We start from the raw sequence: 22,254 nt of genomic DNA on the forward strand, positions 1-22,254 counted from the left end.
AGTCGTGAGGTCCAATTAATCCATTACACTGCTTGGGAATCGTCTCCACTCAACACAGCTGCCTGTGCTTGAAATGAACTGACATGGATGCCTTCCTCCTCCATTATCTCTCTGTCTCAGTGACAGAGGAGTCTCACTTGTTCCTCTTCAGTGAATAAACTAAATGCTTTACAGCACTTCCAAGCAGCCTGCCACTCACCCACCAAGTACATCTCAAAACAATATGTTAATATCATTAAAATTGCAGTCTTAATGTGTATTCTCACTAATACTGTGTGTAAGGATTGGCCAACCAGTGCTAAAAAAGAGACAGGTACAGACTCCATGAAGATCAGCAGGCTGCGCCCCATTTAACTGTTCAGCCAATGCCATGGATGCTTTGGACTCAATGCTAATTACCTCCGCCAAGGAGGTTATGTTTTCGGTGCCGTTTGTTTGTTTGTTTGTCTGTTAGCAGGATTACGGAAAAACTACTGGCCCGAGCAGATCCGGATCCGACTCACGAACAAGCAATAATAGCACGAACCTTGGCGGAGGTCTGCGCTCTCCGAGTGCCCTTCTAGTTTAATCTTGAAATTGAAGACTTCTTTTAGCATTTCCATTTTACTTTCTGTAAAATTAAATAATTTTACTTTTTCATTTTACTTTGTTTTTTTTTTAATAGCTCAATATTTTAGCTCATCATTTCTTGATGAGAAATATAACAGGCTGAGGCTGAACCTGGAGGCTTAAAGAAAGAAATATGGGACACAGAGGACCAACGGTGGAGGGAGAGATGGTGAAGGGAGGGGAGAAACCAACTGAATTTAACTGTTCACTAGTGCTTGAACTAGTAGGAGAAACTGTTGCACGCACTTCAAAGTTAGAGTAGCAAAAATGTGGCATTGACAATGTGCTGTCCAGAAAAATCTGCTCCGCTCACTTTAATCTAGTCATGATGCTCCGGTGCCCCGAATGGGTTTAGGAATGCACCCATTATATCTGTTGAATAAACTTGGATGAATGGAAGTCTGCCCAATGACAGTGCTGTCCGCTCTCAGTCTCTAATTCCACTACCCTGCCTCCTCTTCTTCTTACCCCATTATCAGTTGCTTCTCCTTTTATTCCCTTCATCCTTTTTATAATATCTTTCCTCGGAGTTGCTCTTCTGCCTCTCCTGTCTCTGTCAGGGTTTTGTTCTCAGAGCAGGCTGGCCAGGCTGGTCGTGGGTCCGTTCTGAGGCTGAAACTGCACAGGGGGAAGGCCGTCTGTCCACTGAAACACAACACATAGTAATAAAAATAACCATATTGTTTGATGGACTGACGGGTTCCAGGTTGACTGACTGAGATGAGTTGTGCTTACACTGATGAGGTTGTGTTCAGGGAGGCTGCAGGCGGCGATGTGGTCCTGCAGGAGCTGCTGGGAGAAGTTCTGGTGCATCTGGGCTGCTTCGTGCGCATCCATGGTGTTCCCACATGCCTTGTTCAGATCTGCTGGGAACAGAACATTATGAGTACTGAGGAACAGACTTGTTAAAATCCACCCTACTCTACTCTATACTTCTATGTATGATCAGTCTGTGATGTTCAAAGCGTTCCAGGAGTTATTTTGTGATAAAGTGTTGTAATTTACTTTTTTGTTGAACCCACTTTCCCTCAACCTGCCTTGTCTACTTCTATTTCAGTTAGTGATTTCCAACATTTCCCACATTACAATGCCTTTCGACAACTCACACATATTGGGTGTGAACTTGTATTCAGCTGTGGGTTATAGGTGGAGGTGGAGAGAGCAGAAGTGACAGCAATAGCAGTGTGAGAGTTTTTCCAGTTAAGAAAAAGTAAGAGTTGCACCTTTACTCAAAATGCAAAGTATTATGCAGTATTAAGTATTATGGTCTATTACTGGTCTATCTATTCTTCCTTTACGATGGATTTTTCCCTGTATGACTGTTGAACATCGGTGCAAAACGGTGAATCTAGCAAGAAGCCCTTGTTACCATTGATGTTTTAGATAGCTGAAAATCAAACTCTGCTGTGCTGGAAAATATCTTGGACTTCACATCATGTTGTCTACATTTCGCCAGTTATCCAGGGGAATAACCAAAATGCACCACCAAACAAGAAGAAGGACCCAGAAATGTAAGGTACATCGCCAATAGCAGTGTTAACAGTGTTTTAGGTTGGATTTTTCCTTTAAGATAACATGGCCCTCAGTGTCAGGCAAGGCTGAGTGGCAGCTGTAGCCTCACCTTTGAGAAGTGCAGAGGACCAGAGCTGGACAGACATATCTGGGATCTTGCTGGCCAGCTGCATGGCAGGAACCACCATGTTGTTACTTTCCTGGAGGAAATGTGGAACCAGAACACAGGTGAAGATCACATCTACACACAGAGTCCTGAGATACTAATGTGGTCTGATGGATGTGACAGCTGGCGTTTTGTGTACTTACCCTGTGGTTGCCCAGGACAAAGAAGATATGGCCCAATAGGACTAGAGAGCAGGCGGTCAGCCTATTTAGATCCTCAGCATTAGACATCTTCAGCGTCTCCCTAAGAAATCTCCTGTTGATGCAGATTTGCACATGTTTAGTGTTCACATTCTGAACACAAAGACAGGACATCAATACTTGGTGAAGGTTTTGCTGTAACAATGTTAGAAATAAATGGTAGCTGTTCTTACTTGGCCTCATTGTAACGTCCCTGGAAGAAAGAAAGGAGCCCTCTGATGTAAAAAGCTGCGGCTCGCAGGCAATGAGAGCTGAGGAAGTCCAAATTATATTCTTAAGAAAAAACTTGTGCAAAACATGGAATAAACTGATGATGAAAATGTGGTTTGTGATTTTGTCTATAGGGATAAACACTTACTTGACAGGAAAGTTGTGATCAGGGTTAATCCTCTCTAGAAGGCTATACAGCTGTTGGTAGAAAAGGTCAGTTAGAACTAAAGTAAAGAAACCACATAAACACTGATCCATATCCTTCAGGTATGAAGTGGCTCTCTGACCTCTTGCTGTCTGGTGCCTTCCCGGATGTAAACACTGGCCAGGTTGGTCACAATGAACGTCCACAGCTCCTGGTGTGTTGTCATCTAAGAGAGAGAGAGAGAGAAACCACTGAGTCACCCAACCGTCACATGGCCAGTACTTTTATACCCATTAACTATTCACTTTTGAATAGTCCAAAATGTTAGATTTGTTGCCGTCAGGTGAATCTCCAAAATGTAAACTTTTCAGGAACTAAGCTAACAGCTTTGTTTTTAGATTGTTGACAACGCATCTTTGATGCTATTCTATGGGGTTTGATGAGGCCAAGAGGTCAGAGAATTTTCCCAACCCACAGAGGACCATGTAATCCACCAATTGAAATGAAAACATGAAAATCACCAAAACTGGAGATACAAAGTTTTCACCCGACAACGACGATATGTGACTCACTTGTAGAGCAGCAGTGAACTGAGCCTCAGCATTATCCATGCAGTTCACTGAGATGCAGTAGAGACCCTGACACAGAAAGAGTAAACAGATGTAAATGTTTCATATTATAATCTGGGACAGATGTGTCTTGTCCCATTGCTTCTTACTGCATGCATGCCTATGCTTGCATTACTGTATGTGTGTGTGTTTGTGGTATGCATGTATGCGTTGTAGGGGGTGGTGGTGGCTTTTCCAGACTTACGAGTAGTGTGTGAAGCTGGGCAGCATGATTCGTAAACAACCTGGGAGACTGTTGGCAAAGCTGACACACCTGGGAGATCTGAACACAGACAGGAATCATCACCATCATGAGCTCTATATCAAAGAGCTCAGACAACCGCTAGAGCAGACTGCCGTTACACAATCTATTCCTTTCTTTATAATCAGCAACTGGCCAGCGACACACAGATGATTCTCTGCAGCTGGTTACCCACCTCTTGTAAGGCGGTGGCCTTGTGTCCGGTGACCAGCCGGCACATGATGATATGCTCCAGCAGAATGACTTGGAATGTGGACAGAATGGGACTGCTGTCGAGCACTTTAACACACACACATACAGATCAGAGTCAGCTCAAAATCACTGTCACCATGGGGGAAATGAGCAGCGAGAGTATTCAAACAAACTTACTCTTCAGCTTCTCCAGCTGCATGAGAGCTTTGTCTGTGTACTTCTGTGCCTTCTCCAAGTAGCCCGCCTGCATGGAGTGCATCACAGTCACCTTATGGATAAAAAAAACAAACAAAAACAAGATGCATCACATCATGTTCTCAGTGATGTTCTGTTCATTCAGCTTTTATAACCATTTCCATCTTTTTTTAGTCACACAAACAATTTGACCTCTGTGTGTGTGTGTGTGGCAAAACCTCACCAGGTACACCAGCACACACATGTGCTCCTTGGGCAGCCAGTGGAAGAGATCGGCTGGATTGGTGGGTAGGATCTCGTCATCGTGGAGAGTGGAGATGGTCTGGATGCACTGCTGCAGCTGCTTCAGACACGGCTTCACGCTCTTTACCTGACCAACACATTTTCAGCGTGGCGTTAGTAAACCTCACATGTATGAAAAAGGAGAATCGGACTTTGCCACTTTGAGCAACGCATCTCATCGAGAAGGTTAGTCAATTCATGAAATAAACACAAAACTGACTATTAGATCAGCATTTTAACTGTTGGTTATCATTACTATGGACAGCCGTTCTTGTCCACAGAGTAGGGATAAACAGACAGTATTTCAAGTACTAAACTTAAGGGATCGGCAGACACCAATTTATGATCCAATCAATTAATTTACTGCACAATATAGGCTTTGACCATTGGTTTGGGATTACAGGGCAGAAATCGTCGATATAATCCATTTTTCTTTATCAAAGTTATCAAACCTTCATTGTGTGAAAAATGCAGAGATTCAAGTTTTGCTTTACTTTGATTTCTGACATTTTACACGCGGCTCTTAACATCCGATTTTAACACTGGGAAGATTCCTCAATTCCAAAACCCCATTTGAGCCTGGCATTGGCCTGATACTGGATACCAGTAGTGGGACGTCCCCACTATGGATTCAGCTGTACCTGTCCAGCATCCAGGTAGTGTGTAACCTGCAGCACCAGGAAGAAAACCCTGAGCGACTCTTTCTGGATGGGGTTCCCCTGCCAGTTCTCCACGATGGTCCCGCACAGCGTCAACAGAGGGTGAACCTCGCTCAGCTTCCGCTCCATCAGCAGCAGCTGCAGAGACACACATTATATAATAACAGATACAATTAATAAAGTGACAAAACAACACAGTAATATGCAACGTGACTTCAAATAGCAGCGAGTGATTTAAGCTTACCATTCCTTTACTTAACAGGAACAGAGCTCTGCAGGAAAGGAAAAAAACACAACAACAAACTTTATTTGTGAGAGGATGAGCACTAAAAAGTATGTAATCCTTCAGGGAGTTCTAACATAAAGCATAAAAAATAACATAAAAATCTGTTACCTCGTGTATTCTGAGCCCACGACTCTTGCATACTCCGCTCCTACGCCCAGCAGGTCACATGCCGACACCAAATCCTTCTCTAGTGTGTGTAGTTGCTGAGGGAGAAAACATTCCACGCATGAAACATGTTTTAAATCAAGTTGCCACAAGAATTGGAGACCCGGATCAGTTTGTGACACAATGTCCTCTTACCGCCAGTTGAAACAGTAGTCTGCAGTGCCAGTAGGGAGTTTGCTGAGAGATCTGGATGGCTTTCCGCAACAGTGGCTTTGCTGAGTCCACCAAGTTCTTCAAACAAGGGCAAAAGATCAGTTAACTAAACTACAGCACAGCAAAACAACCAGACAGCATTTACTAAGGAAAGTACAGGGCGGAATTCTACTCTCCTGCTGAGGGAATAGTAAATATTATGTTATTATAACCTTAAGCGAAAAAAAAAAAAAAAAAAGTTTCCCATTGAAATGTGAATCTTTGACTTTAACCACTACTTTTCACATGACTAAAATAGGCTGCCTGGACCCAAGAGATCACCTACCTGTTGACAATAGAACTCTGATAGAAGACTGGCTGCTTCAAATTTGACATCTTCAAATTGAGGGATCTGATATAATTCATTAAGAAATTTGATTGCTCCATTTTAGCAAGGTTATTGACAAGAAAAATACTGAACTTCTCTCCAAATCATTGATAAGAGTTGTGATTTTAAAGAGATGCATTGATGGGCACAGATGCACACACACACCAGTTTGCCTGTAATCTGGCATGTCATACAGAAAAGGATACTTGTTGAGAGATGAACCACTGTGAAGAAAAATAAAATCAAATATTAGTTTCTGCATCACACTGAACATTAATTTTGACAGAACATACACGATGCTAGCAGCTAGCTTCACAGAGTGAAACCAATCTGAGTTGGCGCAGTGAAAGAAAAGTAGAAATAACAGTTGACATGTTTCTTATATTCGTCATTATCAGTGATTCATCCACAGCCCCGGCCTTCCTCTCCTCTCCTCCAGTGTTTGCTCACCGCTTTCTCCAGGTGAGTCCGGGCTAGCTCGCTGTTCTTGGTGTGGTGGTAGAGCACCGAGCCCAGCTGCAGGTGGGTCCGAGCCTCGACCCTCTGAGGCGGCTTGAACTGAAACACAGCCTTCAGACAATGGACGCACAGACGGATCTTCGGCGGACTTGACGTGCGGAAATGTTCTGCAAAGCCGAGCAGGGCCAGGTACCAGGACTCCGGGGCTTCTGTGCTCGCTGCCATCTTAGCCGCCCGACCACGAAAACAACGAAAACAGTCGGAAACCAGCTAGGATGTCCGCCGACTTCGTCCTCAGCTGATTTGGTCGTGAATGTTTTCTAGCCCAGTCATTTGTATGAGTCTGGGCACCAGTGTCAAGCACGCAAGAATAAACAAGTCGCACTTCCGGTAAGGCTTTTCATAATAAAACTAAAATTGACGTACATATGTTGTTCGGTACAATGTATCACAGTAAAAATGAGGCATATATTTAAGATTAAATATGTATTAAATGAAAATATAAAACATTTTTCCAAAATGTTCTTTCACATCATATATTCATTGCCAAACGTGATAAAATGCCGCCTTTATTTCGAAGGAAAAATCGCCTATTTTCCGGTCCGGCGTGTCCGTTCAAAATAAAAGCACATGTTTACGTCACAGAAAGAATAAGAATAAAACATTTTTGGGAATTGTAGTTCTTGTTGAATTTGACTTATATTCCCTGTTCTTGTTGATATGAAGCACGTTACCCAATGCGTAGCCTTATATACTTATTTCACAACATAACCCAATGATAAAAAAAATAAAATAATAGATCATTTTCTGCAGCTGGCACATTTATTCTGCGGAACTAGGCTACTGTTTCGTGTCCGACCGAGCACATTTATGAGTAGGACTCTTTTACGGAATTTGCTATTCAGTAAAATTGTTCGGCAAAGTGCAGGCTCTCACAACAAACGAGGTACGAAAAGTGCGTAAATCGACGGTTGCTGGTCTGTTCATTCACAACAGCAGAGCAGGCTTGCAGGCTCCTGTCACTGGGCGGTGGTAACAGTTAAGTGATATGACTTGATTAATGTCTTTTGTGGTGTTGCTTCTTCTTAAGTGATAACAGTTTGACTTAACGGTATAACTTTAACCAACGCTAGCTAGCAACAGGAGCAGAAAACATTCAATTTACCATCAGCTTTAGCTAAAGTTAGCGGTTTGGCTAAGATTAGCTAACGTTGATGTTGCTCAGTCAGGCTAAGGTAAGACAGAGAGATACAGAATTAATGAACGTTAATACATTTTGTTAGCTTCTGACATCACGACCATCAAATTGCATTTCAGAGTGGAGATAAACGTGACGAAATGGCGAGACGTAGGATCACACAGGAAACCTTTGATGCTGCTGTCAAGGAAAACATCGAGGAGTTTGAGATGGATGCTGATGAGGCTTTGAGGGAAGCTGTGGAGCAGTTTGAGTCTCAAGGTAACGGAGCGAACAAGGACATAATATAATGTTATTGTTCCCAAGCATACCTGTAAGGCCATCCAATCCATTAGCCTGTTGTTGTTGAGCTCGGATATTATTGGGGTGAAGCCAAGCCAGCCATGAGTTATCTATAAGCCTATGGGAGTAGACAAAATAAATGTGAAGTAACTAAACCACAAATACAATGTTACAAGTTACAAGGGTGACAGTTACTAACAGAGCTCCAAAGAGGCCAAATAGTTGGTGCCCGAATTGCAGGTTCATCAGTCACCAAAACTGAAAAATTATTTAAGGCAAGGGGAAGAGTCTCAAAAATCAAGACAGCAAAAAATTTGCAAAAAATGGACAAACTGGGCAGTCAAAGCTCACTGACAGGAATAGATGGACATTTAACAGGATAGTTGCAAAACACTTCAAAACTTGGGCCTCAGAAATTTCCACAGAATTGACTTTGTATGTCACTCTGTGACATAATCTGAACAAAAAAGAGCAAATATTTATGAAACAATTCAGAAACTATTAATATTCAAGGCCCATGCACAAACATGCATAACTGTTAAATATGTTGGTGGATGTGTAATCTATGAACAGTGATCTCATTGGAGTCAGTAGATCTGATGATTGATATGCATGGTTATATAACTGTCAGGAAATGTGAGGCTATTTTACATGATCAGGCACCCTATGGGTCAAACAATGTTCTCTCATGATGTTCCCATATTCCAAGACACTGCTAATCACATTCAAGAGTGGTTTCATGAACACCAGGATGAATTCAACCCCTCCAAAAAAGAGAAATAAAGCTATGTTTCAACATAGGCACTCACCCTAAATCGTACGAGGGTTAGTTACATCACGTTACCATGAGTTGGCAAATAGGACTAAGTTATTCACCTATGAAAATTATGTATATCTTGAACCTTTCAATGAATACATATTATAATCTGCTGTGTGTTAGACTGTTAATCCTAATGTTATGTCTATGTGGATGCAGGTGTGGACCTCAGTTGTATAGTAAAAGCTGTGCCCACTATATCATCTGATGAAAAGCAAGATGAGCAAACACATGAGGTCTTGCAGGTGGGTCTTGAATTTTCGTGAAGATGGATTACTTAGTGGGATAGTGCCAGTTGTCAAAATCTCAACATCTATTTATCTCATATTGTTTAATGTCTTTTTTAATGTCTGTCCACCTGCAGGCCTTGGATTCCCTTCAAATTGGAAAAGACTCCGCCAGCCCTACAGAAATGAATATGACGGCAGACCTGAAACGCTTCACTCAGCAGTGCTCCCTTGGATTTGCCCAGAGGTACCTGGCTGCCCAAAAAGACGCCTATCCCATCATCCTCTCCTATTGCAAAAAGAGCGTGGAGGAGCGGGAAGACCTGTTGGCCTCTCTGTCCGCCCTGGCTGCACTGACCGATGGACAGCCGGACTTGTTGGACCCAGAGGGACGGCACCTCCTTTTGGCCGTCCTCAGGAAGTACCAGGCCGATCCCGCTGTGATGTGCGTCGGCATGTGCGCAGTGCGCCACTGCTGTTTGAAGCATGAACAGAACAGGCAGGATCTGGTGAAAGCTGGAGTCCTGCCACTGCTGACCACTGCCATTACACAGCACACTGGATGTGCTGAGCTGGTGAAGGAGGCCTGTATAGCTCTCAGGGTCATGACCTTTGATGATGACGTCCGAGTTACGTTTGGGCATGCTCACGAACATGCCAAGATGATTGTTCTCGAACACAGTGGACTGAAGGTCTTAGTTGAGGCTGCCAAAGGTAAGATTAACTGAAATTTGGTGTATTTGAGGGTTTATTGTAATAGCTTCAGCTGCCGAGTTTTGGACTGACTCAAATTCTGATTACCCACCATGCATTTTGCATTTCACTAATATATTTTCTTTATGTTGTGTTTGTTCCTCCCTTACAGCTCACCTTGATAACACTTCTGTTCTTAGCGAGCTGTGTGCGACTTTGTCTCGTCTGGCTGTAAGGAATGAGTTCTGTCAGGACATCTGTGACCTGGGAGGATTAAAATTCATGATGACGCTCCTCGCAGACAGCTATGAGTCAGCGGTAGCTAACACACACGAGGGATTGTGATGGAAAAAGATGCAAGTTTGAATCTACGTGTTGTTCAATCAGTTTGTTTAATGAATCGTCCTTTTCCCTTGCAGGATTTGGTTCGGCAGGTACTGAGCGCCATACGGGCCATAGCAGGAAACGATGATGTCAAAGATGCGGTCGTTAATGCGGGTGGAGTCCAGCTCATTGTCATCGTCATGAACAGACACATGAGCAACACTTCAGTGAGTTGAGCTTCATACATGCTTGATGACCTTTAATGCCTTTGCTCTTGTATTTACCAGTGATTCAGTATAGAAATGTTATTTTAGACAAACAAGCTGTTGTTGGGGAAAAAATAAATTATATATAATTATATAAATTATATATATATATATATATATTCTGCAAATGTCTTAAGATATTTGTGTCCACATCCTCCTGTAGGTATGTGAGCAGGGCTGTGCTTGTCTCTGTGTCCTTGCTTTGCGCAAACCCAACAACTGCAAAGTCATCATGGAGAATGGAGGCGCTCTGGCTGCTGTGCAGGCTATGAAGGCACATACTAATTCGGTCAATGTGCAGGTAATATAAGGTCATGCATAATTAATCATTCCCCTTGAGGAAACTGAGGCCCTTTGACGGTCTGCCAACTCTACAGGAATGATTTTGTTTTCTCGCTTTATAAACAGAAACAGGCGTGTATGCTCTTGAGAAACCTGGTGGCGCGGATGCAGAACTTCAGCCAGCCAATCCTGGAGATGGGAGCGGAGGCCCTGATATCCCAGGCGCTGCAAACCCATCAAGACTGTGGTGATGTGGGCAGAGCGGCCCTCAGAGACCTGGGCTGCCAAGTGGAACTACGAGAGCTGTGGACTGGCAAACATGGCAGCCTCACCAACTGAAAGTGGAGGATAGTAGTGCTGAAGAATATACACACACCATTACCTTTAGTCTAGCAACAGGCAGGACGAAACATCTTAAATATGCTATTAGTAATTTATGATGTTGGTATGCATTTAGTTGAAGCAGAAGTACACATGATCTAGACATACCCGTATTTGTAAAGAAGTGATGCAGACAGGGCTTGTGATCACTGACCACCACCCATGCAAATGATTAAGCCACCAATCTCACTCAACACCTTTGACAGTTTTGATACATTTTCTGGTCAATTGTCTGGTCTTATTTTGACAAGTTCAAAAGAGGTAATTTTAGCCCTGTTTGACACAAGATGTTTTATTTGCTGTTAATATTTTGTATTCAATTTTTGTGACACAATTATTTGATATTTGTAACACGTTTCTGTTACTGAGATCCTAAATGCCAACATGTGGGTTTTAATTCCTCCTCCTGTCTTGGCAGAGCCAATTTCATGTTTGTTTTATGTTGTGCCTTACTTTGAATGTACTAGAGCTTATCATTCCCTATTGTGCTTTTTTATATTCTGTTTACCATATTACACGTCGTTAAACTGGAACCTCTGATACTTACCCCTCACTACATTATATGGTCGGCATGATGAAGATGGTGATAAATGAGTTTTGGTGCCTCTCCGTAATCTTTGTGTGTGTGTTTGGTGTGTAGCCTACTATATGACACAGTTGTATCTGGTGAGAGTGAGAAGCTGAAAGAAGGAATGTGCACAAAGTGCATCAGAAAAACCCAAAACCTCAAGAGAAACGTCAGTGCTCATCGTCAAGTTTGTCTCGTGCTTACGCCCCTCTCACCGACCTATCCAAGCATGCTCCACCTCACAGACACTCCATTTCCCACAATCCCACTGTGCTCACCCTTGTCAAGCCTGCGATCAGGCTAACCGCTCTGCTGTCGGTCGGTGACAAGAGGGGTAACACCAGATACATGACAGCATGGACGATGCCAGTCACTCAAAGTCACTGTGGGGTTAATGAATCTGAGAAGTATGTGAGAGACAGTGCCTTGAGAGGATCAGGAGGAATCTTTAACAAGACTCAAGTTTACTCTTAACATTTTCGGAATCACAGCGCTATCAACGAGTAACATTAATGTTAGCTAATATATTAGCTAGCTAACGTTAGCTAACCTACTACTTAGCCAAGTGTGCAGAACCTGCTAGGCAGCTTGCTAACGATTAGAAATAACACACCCGAGGAGGGTGACTGGCTCCATCAAAGCAAGAAAAGTCTCCGTGGTGGGTGTCAGAAATTTGTAAGGTAAGAGATCAAGTGTTTGCGTAACCATTGACAACTAGCCAGCTAGCTGGGTACCAAGGGTGGTAGTTATGTGTTGTTACACAAGTTGTGGCTAAACAAGGCTAGTAAGTGTACTAGCTAGTGAGGCAAGAGAGGGAGCATGGTGATTTCATGAAAATGTCAGCGGACAGTTGCCCTGAAATTGATTAGCTTACCCCAGCTTTTCTCTTGTTGTAAACACCATGACCCAAACTCTCTCTCTGGGTTATGCAGTGCCACTGCTCGCGTGCTGTGTGAATAATAAGTAAATGTCACATGCCAATGAAAATATTAGCCTATGTTATGCATTGGCTAGTCAATTTTTAAGAATTGGTACACAAATTTCAAAACTGGGTTTGTCTAGAAAACAATTGGAAAAATATCATCACACAGTAAGCACTTGAAGCAAGTCATGCTTTCACTCAGTTGTAGCTGTGTGGATTTTCCCACTATAGTTTTATGACCATGCAGATAACCCTTAAAGGCAAGGCCATCCTCACTAGTTACTGTTCTTTATTAATCACAATTAATACAAATTCACAGGTCCATCTTTCAACTGCTGCGTGAAAAGCATGGGAATGGGATATTGTGGAATAGATGGCAAGTGCGAAAATCTTCACTGCAACTGCAGCCAAGCTTGAGGGACACCAAACAGGCGTACCGGTCAGGAACAAGAGCTGTAAAACGATATGCATGGGGAAAGAGGTCGGGAGGGGTGAGGGAGAGCTGAGAGTGAGGAGACAGGCTGAGGTGAGAGGGGAGGGGTTGAGGGTTGGGGTGTAAAGTGCTTGTCCCAGGATCTGGCTCGAGGCCCGGTTGTAGAGATGCCAGTATGTTGCCCCTGGCTACCCAGCTTTTCAACAGCCCCTCTGTTTGCTCTCTTGTCTCATGGCTTTCTCGATCCGTCTTGTTTTCCCTGATTCTCCTCACTCTTGCTAAAAGGTACTTTGACCTAGCTTTCAAGAATGGGTGATTGAGGAGTACAATGATTAGCTCATTGAAAAACATGCAGACATCCTTGTTTATAATGGTGTGATTGTGCCTTATAAAGTCACACTCATCTCATATTACTCTTTATTGGTTAGGTAGGAAGAATGTCTGTACAAAGAAGTGGTAAAGAGTGGTGTGATCAGGTGTGTGTGTGAAAGAGAGAGGGTGCTCTTGTTCTTTCAGCTTTACTTGGACAGAAACCTTTCACCCACAAGTCACCAACTTTGTCCTTCTAGGGATATTTTTGCGTGTAACATAGCCCTACTTTGCTCAGTGTCTTTTTATAGCCTTGAAGGGTGCGCCAGTTGGTCAAGGGTGACTGGTTTATCCTCCTTATAGCTATTTGCTAAGGTGTGTATTGTATTATACAGTATCTAATAACCACCCATTGTCAGTCACATGCTAACATGAGACTGCTTTGGTCACCAAGGAGAATGCAATGAAAATGCCAAACTACAACAAGCTTTTCTGCTTATTGGTGAACACAGGGCTGGGCTCTAGCAGTTTTGTACTGAATACCAAGTGATGGGGCATAGTTACTCCTGAATGCAAAGCCTAATGATCTTAATTAGTAGACAGTGCTTACATGACAATTAGCTATCGAGTTGTAGCTCTGATCTAATTCATGTCACTTGATCCTGACCCTGTTCTGCTCTGACAAATAGCTGATCAGGCAGACTGAGATAAGGAATACAGTTTTACAATTTTACAAGATGACATTCGCAATAAGATTTTCAGCCCCTTCCTTAATATTATTATTTTTTTCCAACAAAGATTAAAGTCTACAACTATGCAAGATTCATCTGGTGATTCTCAGAGTAACAGAGTAGAGGTGTGGCCACCTAAACTTGCTTTTAAAACTTGCTTGTTTTATATTTAGGCTGCAGATTTAACTTCAGCTAACTCAATCTAAAAACTGACCTCTCCTACTCTCTGTCTGTTTCCCTCTCTCTCCTCACTGTTTAGTTCACAGCTGCTGGCGTTGGCGCCCCCTGGTGGCTGGAGTACATGAGAGCGGACAGTGACAGCTGTGTGTAGCACTCTGGGATGGGGAGTGGAGTCCAGGAACAACGGGCAGCACTCACACAGGGAGAAGTGCTGCCGCTGGCCTCCTCCAGCCAAGCAGAAGTGAGCTATGTGGTCAAATCTCACTGACATGATCATCCCTCCCTCACTTAATATATCTGATAATCGTACCATGGTTGTCCTGTGTTTTTGTGATGATCACCTAGCCCAGCAATTCACATAGCTCAATTAATAAACTAGTGAGTATATACCAAGGGAAGTTGTGTTCCCTCAGAAAATGACCTAAGACTTTGAGCAATGAGTACTATATTTTTGTCTTTCCTCCAATGGAATGCGATGACTTGTCTCTCACTATCTGGTAATCCCAAAGGTCTGACATCAGGGTCTCTGCTGTAAAGGGGAGTGTCATGATAATGCCCCGTTCCTATGGCTTGTCCTTGCAATGTCTCCATGCAAAGGCTTTTCAGTTTAGCCAGCAAAGTATTTGTGCTTCCCTCTGCAAGTTGCTGTGTGTGTGTGTGTGTGTGTGTGTGTGTGTGTGTGTGTGTGTGTGTGTGTGTGTGTGTGTGTGAGAGAGAGAGAGAGAGAGAGAGAGAGAGAGAGAGAGAGAGAGAGAGAGAGAGAGAGAGAGAGAGAGAGAGAGAGAGAGAGAGAGAGAGAGAGAGAGAGAGAGAGAGAGAGAGAGAGAGAGATGAATCGAGCTGAACTAGCCAGCTGTATGTAAGGAAGTCTGGGTGCATTTGTAAGATGTTCTGCCTGAGCTGGTTAGGCAGATGTCATCCATTATCCTTATGTAAGCCTAGTTTAATGATCTACAGCAACTCAAACACAACTTGGTTCAGCTTAAGGGACCAGTGAGAAATTCCAGTCTACAAGGGCAGTGTTTCATCTTGATTTTTTTTTAAACAGTGGATAGGGTTTTATTATGATTTTGGGTTCACCCTGGTCAGTCCAGTACCTCTGAAGGTTTTCTGCTGGCTCTTATTTAGATCCAGGTAATACATTTATTGCAACATTTACTCTTATCGGTGATGTTAACACTAAGTGGGATTCCTCCGTCTCTGTGCAGGGCCTGAAGCAGACGCAGTCTGTGCTCAACTCACTCCTCTCAGGGGCTTTAGCAGGAGCTGTGGCCAAGACAGCTGTCGCCCCATTGGACAGAACCAAAATCATCTTCCAAGGCAAGTTGGGTGCCCCATATACTTATTGACCTAGAAGAGGAATCTAGTCTTAGATTATAGAGTAATAAGCCTTATATGACCCACAGGGACGACATGGGATCATATCTAGACTTCAAGTTCAGTTTAAACTGCAGACATTCTCAATGTAGCTAATGCAACCTGAATATTGATTGTAATACTGAAAAGGGACTTGGAAATAATTGGATTCGTGAGCAGCACATTGCACAGACTCACTTTTTAGCCCATTGTTGTCATTAAGCTTTTATATATTTATTTTTTTGTTGCAGTGTCCTCAGCAAGATTCTCTGCCAAGGTAAGTTTGGTCTGAAAAGCATCACTCATTTCACAAAAATCATTTCATGATACAATATCATTCACATCCACTGCAGTTACATCAGCCAACTGTTTAAAAATAGTTTTTCATTTTTCTAAGTTAATCCACAGTGAAAAAGATCTTGCGCACACTTAGATCTATGCAGTTTACATCTACTAAGCTAAGCTTTCGGTCTACAAGATCGTCATCAAAGCATACATCACATGAACAGGTGTAAACAGGTCTAGGTATTTCTACATGACAAATTCTGTTCAGCAGAGTCTTGAGGCAGATGGCTTATCATCAATCCAAACTTGGTGTGTGTGTGTGTGCACAACTCATTACAGGAGGCCTACAGGTTGATCTACCATACCTACCTGAAGGATGGCTTCTTCAGCTTGTGGAGGGGGAACTCTGCCACCATGGTGCGAGTCATCCCATATGCTGCCATCCAGTTCTGCGCCCACGAGCAGTACAAGGGGCTGCTGGGAGGCTACTACGGCTTCCAGGGGAAGTGAGTGACATTTTGTTCTCTGAACTTACTGGTGGTAAGAATTACCACTCAGGTCCTTGGGTTCATTCACAAACATTTTGAAGGCAGATGTTCCTTCAAGAGCTGCACACCAGGTGGCTTTTCAGTTTTTCCTTTCCTTGATGATTGTGTTTATTTTGAGGTTTAGTCCAATACAGCTCACTTAAAATCCTGTAGATGTCTCATTAATGAACGGATTCAAAAACTTGTAAGGCTGATCTGTTTGTTTTTGCCTCTGTGTCCCAGAGCCCTGCCTCCATTTCCAAGGTTACTGGCCGGCTCTATGGCTGGTACTACCGCAGCCATGCTGACTTATCCTCTGGACATGGTACGAGCCAGGATGGCTGTCACACCAAAGGAGATGTAAGTTGATTTTCTGTTGTTAATACACAGTCATCAATGCGTATTAGTCCCAAATTAGGACGTAGTCATGACTAAGAAAATACATTTTCAGGAAGACCAGCTCCTGAAATATTTATTGGAGCATTTTGGGTGAATTGAAATGTTTTTTTTCATCTTTTAAACACACAATCTAACCTCAGAGGAAGGATTATTTCCGTTCTTTGAAAATCAAAGTTGCATACCTTCATTATTCTAAATTAAGGGCAAGCAAATTTCTTGAGTTACTCAGTGGTTAGCCTCTGTGGCTGGAGGGGTTCAAGAAATGATCAGGTTGCAGATTTATCTGGACCGATGCTATTGTTGGTGCTGTTACAGGAAATCTTTTTTCTTGTCCCTCCTGTGTTTAGGTACAGTAACATCCTGCATGTGTTTGTGCGGATCTCTCGAGAAGAGGGCATGAAGACGCTCTATCGAGGTTTTACCCCCACCATCCTGGGTGTTGTGCCCTATGCTGGGCTCAGCTTTTTTACCTACGAGACTCTGAAAAAGTTACATGCAGGTACTGCACTAGCACACACACACACACACACAAACACACACACCTACCCTCAGCCTTCATATTGCATGTGTAAATACAGCATACTTGTGACTGAATTACACTTCCATACATTCTTCTTCTCCCATGTAGAGCGAAGCGGGCGCTCTCAGCCGTACTCGTATGAGCGTCTGGCCTTTGGAGCCTGCGCTGGCCTCATTGGCCAGTCGGCGTCTTACCCTCTGGATGTGGTGCGGCGGCGCATGCAGACCGCCGGGGTCACAGGTCACACGTACGGCAGCATCATCGGCACCATGCGGGAGATCATGGCCGAGGAGGGCGTGATCCGCGGACTTTACAAAGGTCTGAGCATGAACTGGGTCAAAGGGCCCATCGCGGTGGGGATCAGCTTCACCACCTTTGACCTCACTCAGATCCTACTGAGGAAGCTGCACCAGATGGGCTACACGGCTCGATAATGGAGACAGAGGGCGGAAAACGGGGAGAGCAGGAAGACGAGGCCGCCGTTCGCCCTCTGAGAAGGCAAGGAGAGAGGTGAAAAGAGCCCGCGGGAGTGTGTACCACTGGGTGGACGCAAACATACACACACTGGCTCAGGATGAGTGGGCAGTGTTGATATATTTTCCAGCTTTACGTGTGTATGCGGGGGTGATCAGTCCCCCGTGAGCGTGAGGTGTGGCGGACGGTACCGATTACCCTGTACACGCTGTCGTCCTGTACATCTAAGTGCAATATGCTCAGTGATTTTATGTGTGTGTATGTGTATACACATAAGTGGTAATGATCCTGCCCCTGTGGACCCCCAGGCCCGGGAGTGTGTTCATTTCGAGTTTGGAGGTTCACACACCCTGAGGTCTCCCCCTTGCCTTGTGCGTCTGCCTAAAACTAAAACTGACACCTTCCAATGCAATGTAGACTGACACTCTCCTTTTTCGTTGACTTCTGAGATGCTTTTGATTTGATTCTTCAGACTAAAATATGCCCCCTTGAGATTTTAGTTTAGCCGTGTTTGAGTTTGTTTTAAGGAATTATACCAAAGGATATATAGGGATGTGTAATTGTAAAGATGGCTTCAGAATAGATTATGTTACTCGTATTAGTATTGTTTTGTTTTTTCCGTTCTCAGAGTAATGACATCAAAGCAAAAATCCACCCCTACACGGAATTCACATTACTTCTGCTATCTTAGAAAGGTCAATTTTTGCTTGAGTTCAACATAATTTAAATCAATATTTGAGCATAATATCTTGACCTCTTTCCCAAAGCTGGAAATCAAAGAACCACGGTTCTTATTTGTAGTGTAATCAAGAGAAACCTATAGCTACTGCAGTGAGAATTATACTCTCTTTGTAGACATGTACAGATCAGCTACATTTCATGCCAGTGCCAACAGTTATGAAGTATAAAGAGTGCCCATATACCTATAAAATCACCTTTGTTACCGGCAGTTTGTCCACAAATGTCGTCTTCCATTTGCTGCCACTATAGCAGCTGCGGCGTCTGTCTTTTGATGACTTCCTTGTCATTCATACCTGTTTTATTATTAGCTTTGCAAGTGACTTGTTCTCGTTCAGACTGACAGTTCAAGATTATAAATATAACTTATTTTGACATCTGGTTAGGGTGGATTTTCTCTTTAAAATACACATATTAAAGAGCTGTAGCAGGTATTAGGTTTTTGCTAATGGACTAACCTGAATGAAAATGTGCACTCATGTAGTGTAGTGACCATGTGGGTACTCGTCATGCTGTTATAGGCATAATTTAACACATACGTCCTCGTACTGTACCTCTGCACATAAAACGCTCATAAAATTCTCACATTGATATCAATGTGCGGTATGGAGCAGTGTCAAAACACGGCGACAAGATCCTCAGTTCGCCTTTGGCAGTATGTCAGACAGTGTCACATGTCCGCAGTGTTGATGCAGGCTACAGGCGTTGGAGCGCGTCCATAGTGTCTATATTTAGACTATATATGCACAGGCGGGATGGTGGATGCCTGCACTTCATCAGCACTCACTCCACAGGTTGAGCAGAGTGAGCAGCTGGGGTGCAGAGCCAAGTGGATTAGGGGGCAGGAAAGGGTTAAAACTACCATCTTTAATCTCTGGCCTTCTATAGAATGAGTCTGCTTTTTAAAACTGGGGTGTGAGAGTCCCAAATAGGGCTGGGCGATAATTCAGTATTATCGTGTATTGTCTTTCAGTGGAATCATATGGTGATGATATGACACTCAATTCTGCTGTCTAAATTAATGATAACGTAATGTACAACAAATGTAACGTAAACGTAATGATAAGTATGAAACATTTTAAGGAATAGCATTTGAAAATTTCAGTTTTGTTTGACATCACACCTAACATTACCATTTGGTTTAATCGGATGAACATTGATTTGATTATTTAACGTGTGATTTTGCTTACGTGAGCCATATTGTGATATATATATATATATCGATATTGAAAAAAATTCCTTACGATTATTGTGATATTGATTTCAACCATATTTCCCATCCCTAATCCCAAATGTAACGTAGAAAAACAAGTATGCCATGTGGTATTTTGTCATTTTTTTAAACACTCTACCCCTATTCAATTTCCCCCCTATCCTGCCTCTGTAAGTCCATCTGCTCTCATCCACCTCGTCTTTTTGTTCAGAGATGTTGTGACTGTACTCCTGCATCGTCCAGTGAACCAGGATAAATGTAGTGTTCTGATAAGCACACCTGATCGTGTTCAGGCCGTTATTCATATCCGCACAGGGAGGAGAACCGTGATGCTCTTGGCTCCACAGCACCCCGGGGAGGCGAGGACTGGGACAGCCTCGTGACACAGTGTGGGATGAACCATTTTCAGTCTCACGGGGAGAGCCATCTGCCTCCCCCTTGTTGCTCTGCAGAGTGTTTCGTCTTGTGATGCTCTCCTCCTCCTACCAGTCCACAGTCTCCTTTGTATGCATGCTTGTATCTTCTTCAGGTAGACGCAAGTTTCATGTTCTAGTATAAGTTTGTCAGCTTTACCTCTTGCCTTTATTAGCAGGAGGGAAGTGTGTATAACTGATATTGGATCAGTGATAACTTGGCCCTAAACCTGGATAGGTGGTTGTGTTGAGCGTTGTCGGAGTGCTGCTCGGTGTTTAATATAACTGGAGCCTGAGTAAAGGTTTCGCTACTGACTTAAGTGCCTAGAGAGGAATAGTAATGCTTTTACTATGACTTGAACTACTTTCACTAACCTTTTTGAAGGTTGCTTCCATTTTGTAGCCTTGCTTCCGTCGTTTGATGTTTCAGATACAGTATACTCGAGGGCAACAAATGGGTGGTTTGAAGTTCGCGGATGGTTAGACTTCTGTGATTGAATGTATTACTTCAGGTCCTGTTTTTGTATCTGAATTTTGTAACCTTTCCTTATAAACTGCCTTTGCAGGTTATCGCTGTCTAGGGAGAGATACACGACTCGACCGATCCATTCCAACCCCCTCTAGGATTACTTTGAGGAAGCTAGGAAGGATGCACAGTTGTAGGCATTTATTAAAGCACAGCGTGTGATGATGCCCTGAAGTCAACAGGAGGGACGTGAAGAGTATCGTCCAGTTCAAAATGGTCTTTTAAAATACCTTGTTGACTTCCCCTCCTCGTAGATCAGATGGATAGGTACAAGATAAGCTCTAACATGAGATCTCTTTGAGTTTAGTGGAGGGAGAGTCTATAATAGCTTAGATTAGGCGAACGACATTGATATTGAACTGGGGCCACAAAGTGCACTAAGGTGTCTTTTCAGGAAGGCACCTCTAATCTAGCTGTTTAGAACAAATCCCCTAAGAACCAGAAAACCCCCAGACAATCATAAAATGCCAAAGCGCAATTGTATGTTTTTTTTTTTTTTTTAAAATTAAAAATTTTTTTTTTTTAGAAGAAGAAAGGTAAAAATTTTCTTTAGAACCTGAAAGTGGCCTAATAAGAAAGAATACTAAATAATACTAAATACTGATTTTATTTGCCCACATAGGCTAAAATGTAGTCAATGCAGATTTAAAAGCAAACGTAATCGTTTTAACCCCATTTCTGGGTAATCCCACATATACCTGCAGACATTAAGTGTTAATGTATTGGCATGTTACAACAGAATAACCCATATTTTGCTGTTGTTTCAATGCATCAATGATATAAAGACTGTTTTGTAAATTCTAGTGATTTGTGCCAACCGAATGTATTCACACTAATACTATGTTCTGTGTACAGTCTTTAGTGATGATGGTGTATCTTTAGGAAAGTATTGAAATCTCAGATTCTCTAATAAAGCTGGATATTGAGATGAGTTTCATCAGTTGTTTGTTATTTCACTTTTCTGCATGTTGCTGAATGAGATCTATGTACCTGCTTGTGTTGCTACTTTTAGTGTTGGGATCCAAATTTATAGACCAGCTAGGGATGGTGTCTCAACACCATCTAACATTAAATCCTTTAGAAATCTAAAGAATGGATCATTACCCTTCGGCAGTTTGCTGACCTTTACTGTTTTGTTTGCATAGGTTATGTATTTGTATGTGTGTGTGTGCAAGTGTATATGTGGATGTGTTTGTATGACATATGTATGTGAATGTATAATGAATGTATGTTGGGTGGTTTTATTATAAGCCCTTAGGGTTTTTTTTATACCACCTGTGCATTTAATATTATTTTATATATTTGTTCATATTTTATTTATTTTCCAAATTGCACAAATAAACCTTTAAAGAGTAAATCACCACTAAATCACATAAGGCTTAAAATTGCTGTTGCAGTGCAAAATACCTTCTTTGACATCACTGATTGGGGCGTGGCCACAAGTGCAACAAGCTTGAAATTGTCAACCCATAGAGAGCAGGGCAACAACAATTTTCTGCTTTATGCGATTTTGTGCTGATTTGCTCTTTAAAAGATGCCTTTGGGCAGGAATCACAACAGGCAGAAGAAGGGAACGTACATCAAACAGCCACAAGAGGGCGCTCCAGCACCAAGAATGAGTCCAGTCCCCCTTCCTCAGCCTGCAGTGTCACAGCCGGCCGGCAGGTGGCGGTGCGGCACGGCGCTGGGAGCAGGCTGGAGCTGAGCTGTGTCCAGTTGG

The 22,254-nt window shown here is 42.9% G+C and overlaps 3 protein-coding genes across 3 annotated transcripts; 2 read left to right on the forward strand and 1 right to left on the reverse strand.

The window, feature by feature from the left end:
• Positions 1-680: 680 nt before the first annotated feature.
• Positions 681-6,798, reverse strand: mau2 (MAU2 sister chromatid cohesion factor). The gene is made up of 19 exons (XM_071926897.2): positions 6,462-6,798; positions 6,218-6,235; positions 5,970-6,035; positions 5,627-5,722; positions 5,435-5,529; positions 5,285-5,312; positions 5,023-5,178; positions 4,323-4,469; positions 4,082-4,172; positions 3,888-3,991; positions 3,656-3,733; positions 3,415-3,480; positions 2,985-3,068; positions 2,846-2,895; positions 2,661-2,738; positions 2,431-2,542; positions 2,231-2,321; positions 1,345-1,472; positions 681-1,254 (listed from the first exon to the last, which is right to left on the reverse strand). Exons 1-19 carry the CDS (start codon positions 6,693-6,695, stop codon positions 1,180-1,182), a joined length of 1,797 nt encoding a protein of 598 aa, XP_071782998.1. The 5' UTR covers positions 6,696-6,798; the 3' UTR covers positions 681-1,179.
• A 603-nt stretch (positions 6,799-7,401) lies between these two features.
• armc6 (armadillo repeat containing 6) lies at positions 7,402-11,548 on the forward strand. The gene is made up of 8 exons (XM_071926898.2): positions 7,402-7,508; positions 7,788-7,929; positions 8,927-9,012; positions 9,132-9,708; positions 9,860-10,005; positions 10,107-10,238; positions 10,441-10,578; positions 10,686-11,548. The coding sequence occupies exons 2-8, from the start codon at positions 7,809-7,811 to the stop codon at positions 10,896-10,898; spliced, it is 1,413 nt and encodes a 470-aa protein (XP_071782999.1). The 5' UTR covers positions 7,402-7,508; positions 7,788-7,808; the 3' UTR covers positions 10,899-11,548.
• Positions 11,549-11,859: 311 nt separating this feature from the next.
• Positions 11,860-21,447, forward strand: slc25a42 (solute carrier family 25 member 42). The gene is made up of 8 exons (XM_071926885.2): positions 11,860-12,188; positions 14,163-14,324; positions 15,292-15,403; positions 15,691-15,716; positions 16,064-16,230; positions 16,495-16,611; positions 16,998-17,149; positions 17,279-21,447. The coding sequence occupies exons 2-8, from the start codon at positions 14,244-14,246 to the stop codon at positions 17,602-17,604; spliced, it is 981 nt and encodes a 326-aa protein (XP_071782986.1). The 5' UTR covers positions 11,860-12,188; positions 14,163-14,243; the 3' UTR covers positions 17,605-21,447.
• Positions 21,448-22,254: the final 807 nt, after the last annotated feature.

Source organism: Centroberyx gerrardi, chromosome 13 (genome assembly GCF_048128805.1).
Source record: "Centroberyx gerrardi isolate f3 chromosome 13, fCenGer3.hap1.cur.20231027, whole genome shotgun sequence".
NCBI classification, from domain to species: Eukaryota; Metazoa; Chordata; class Actinopteri; order Beryciformes; family Berycidae; genus Centroberyx; species Centroberyx gerrardi.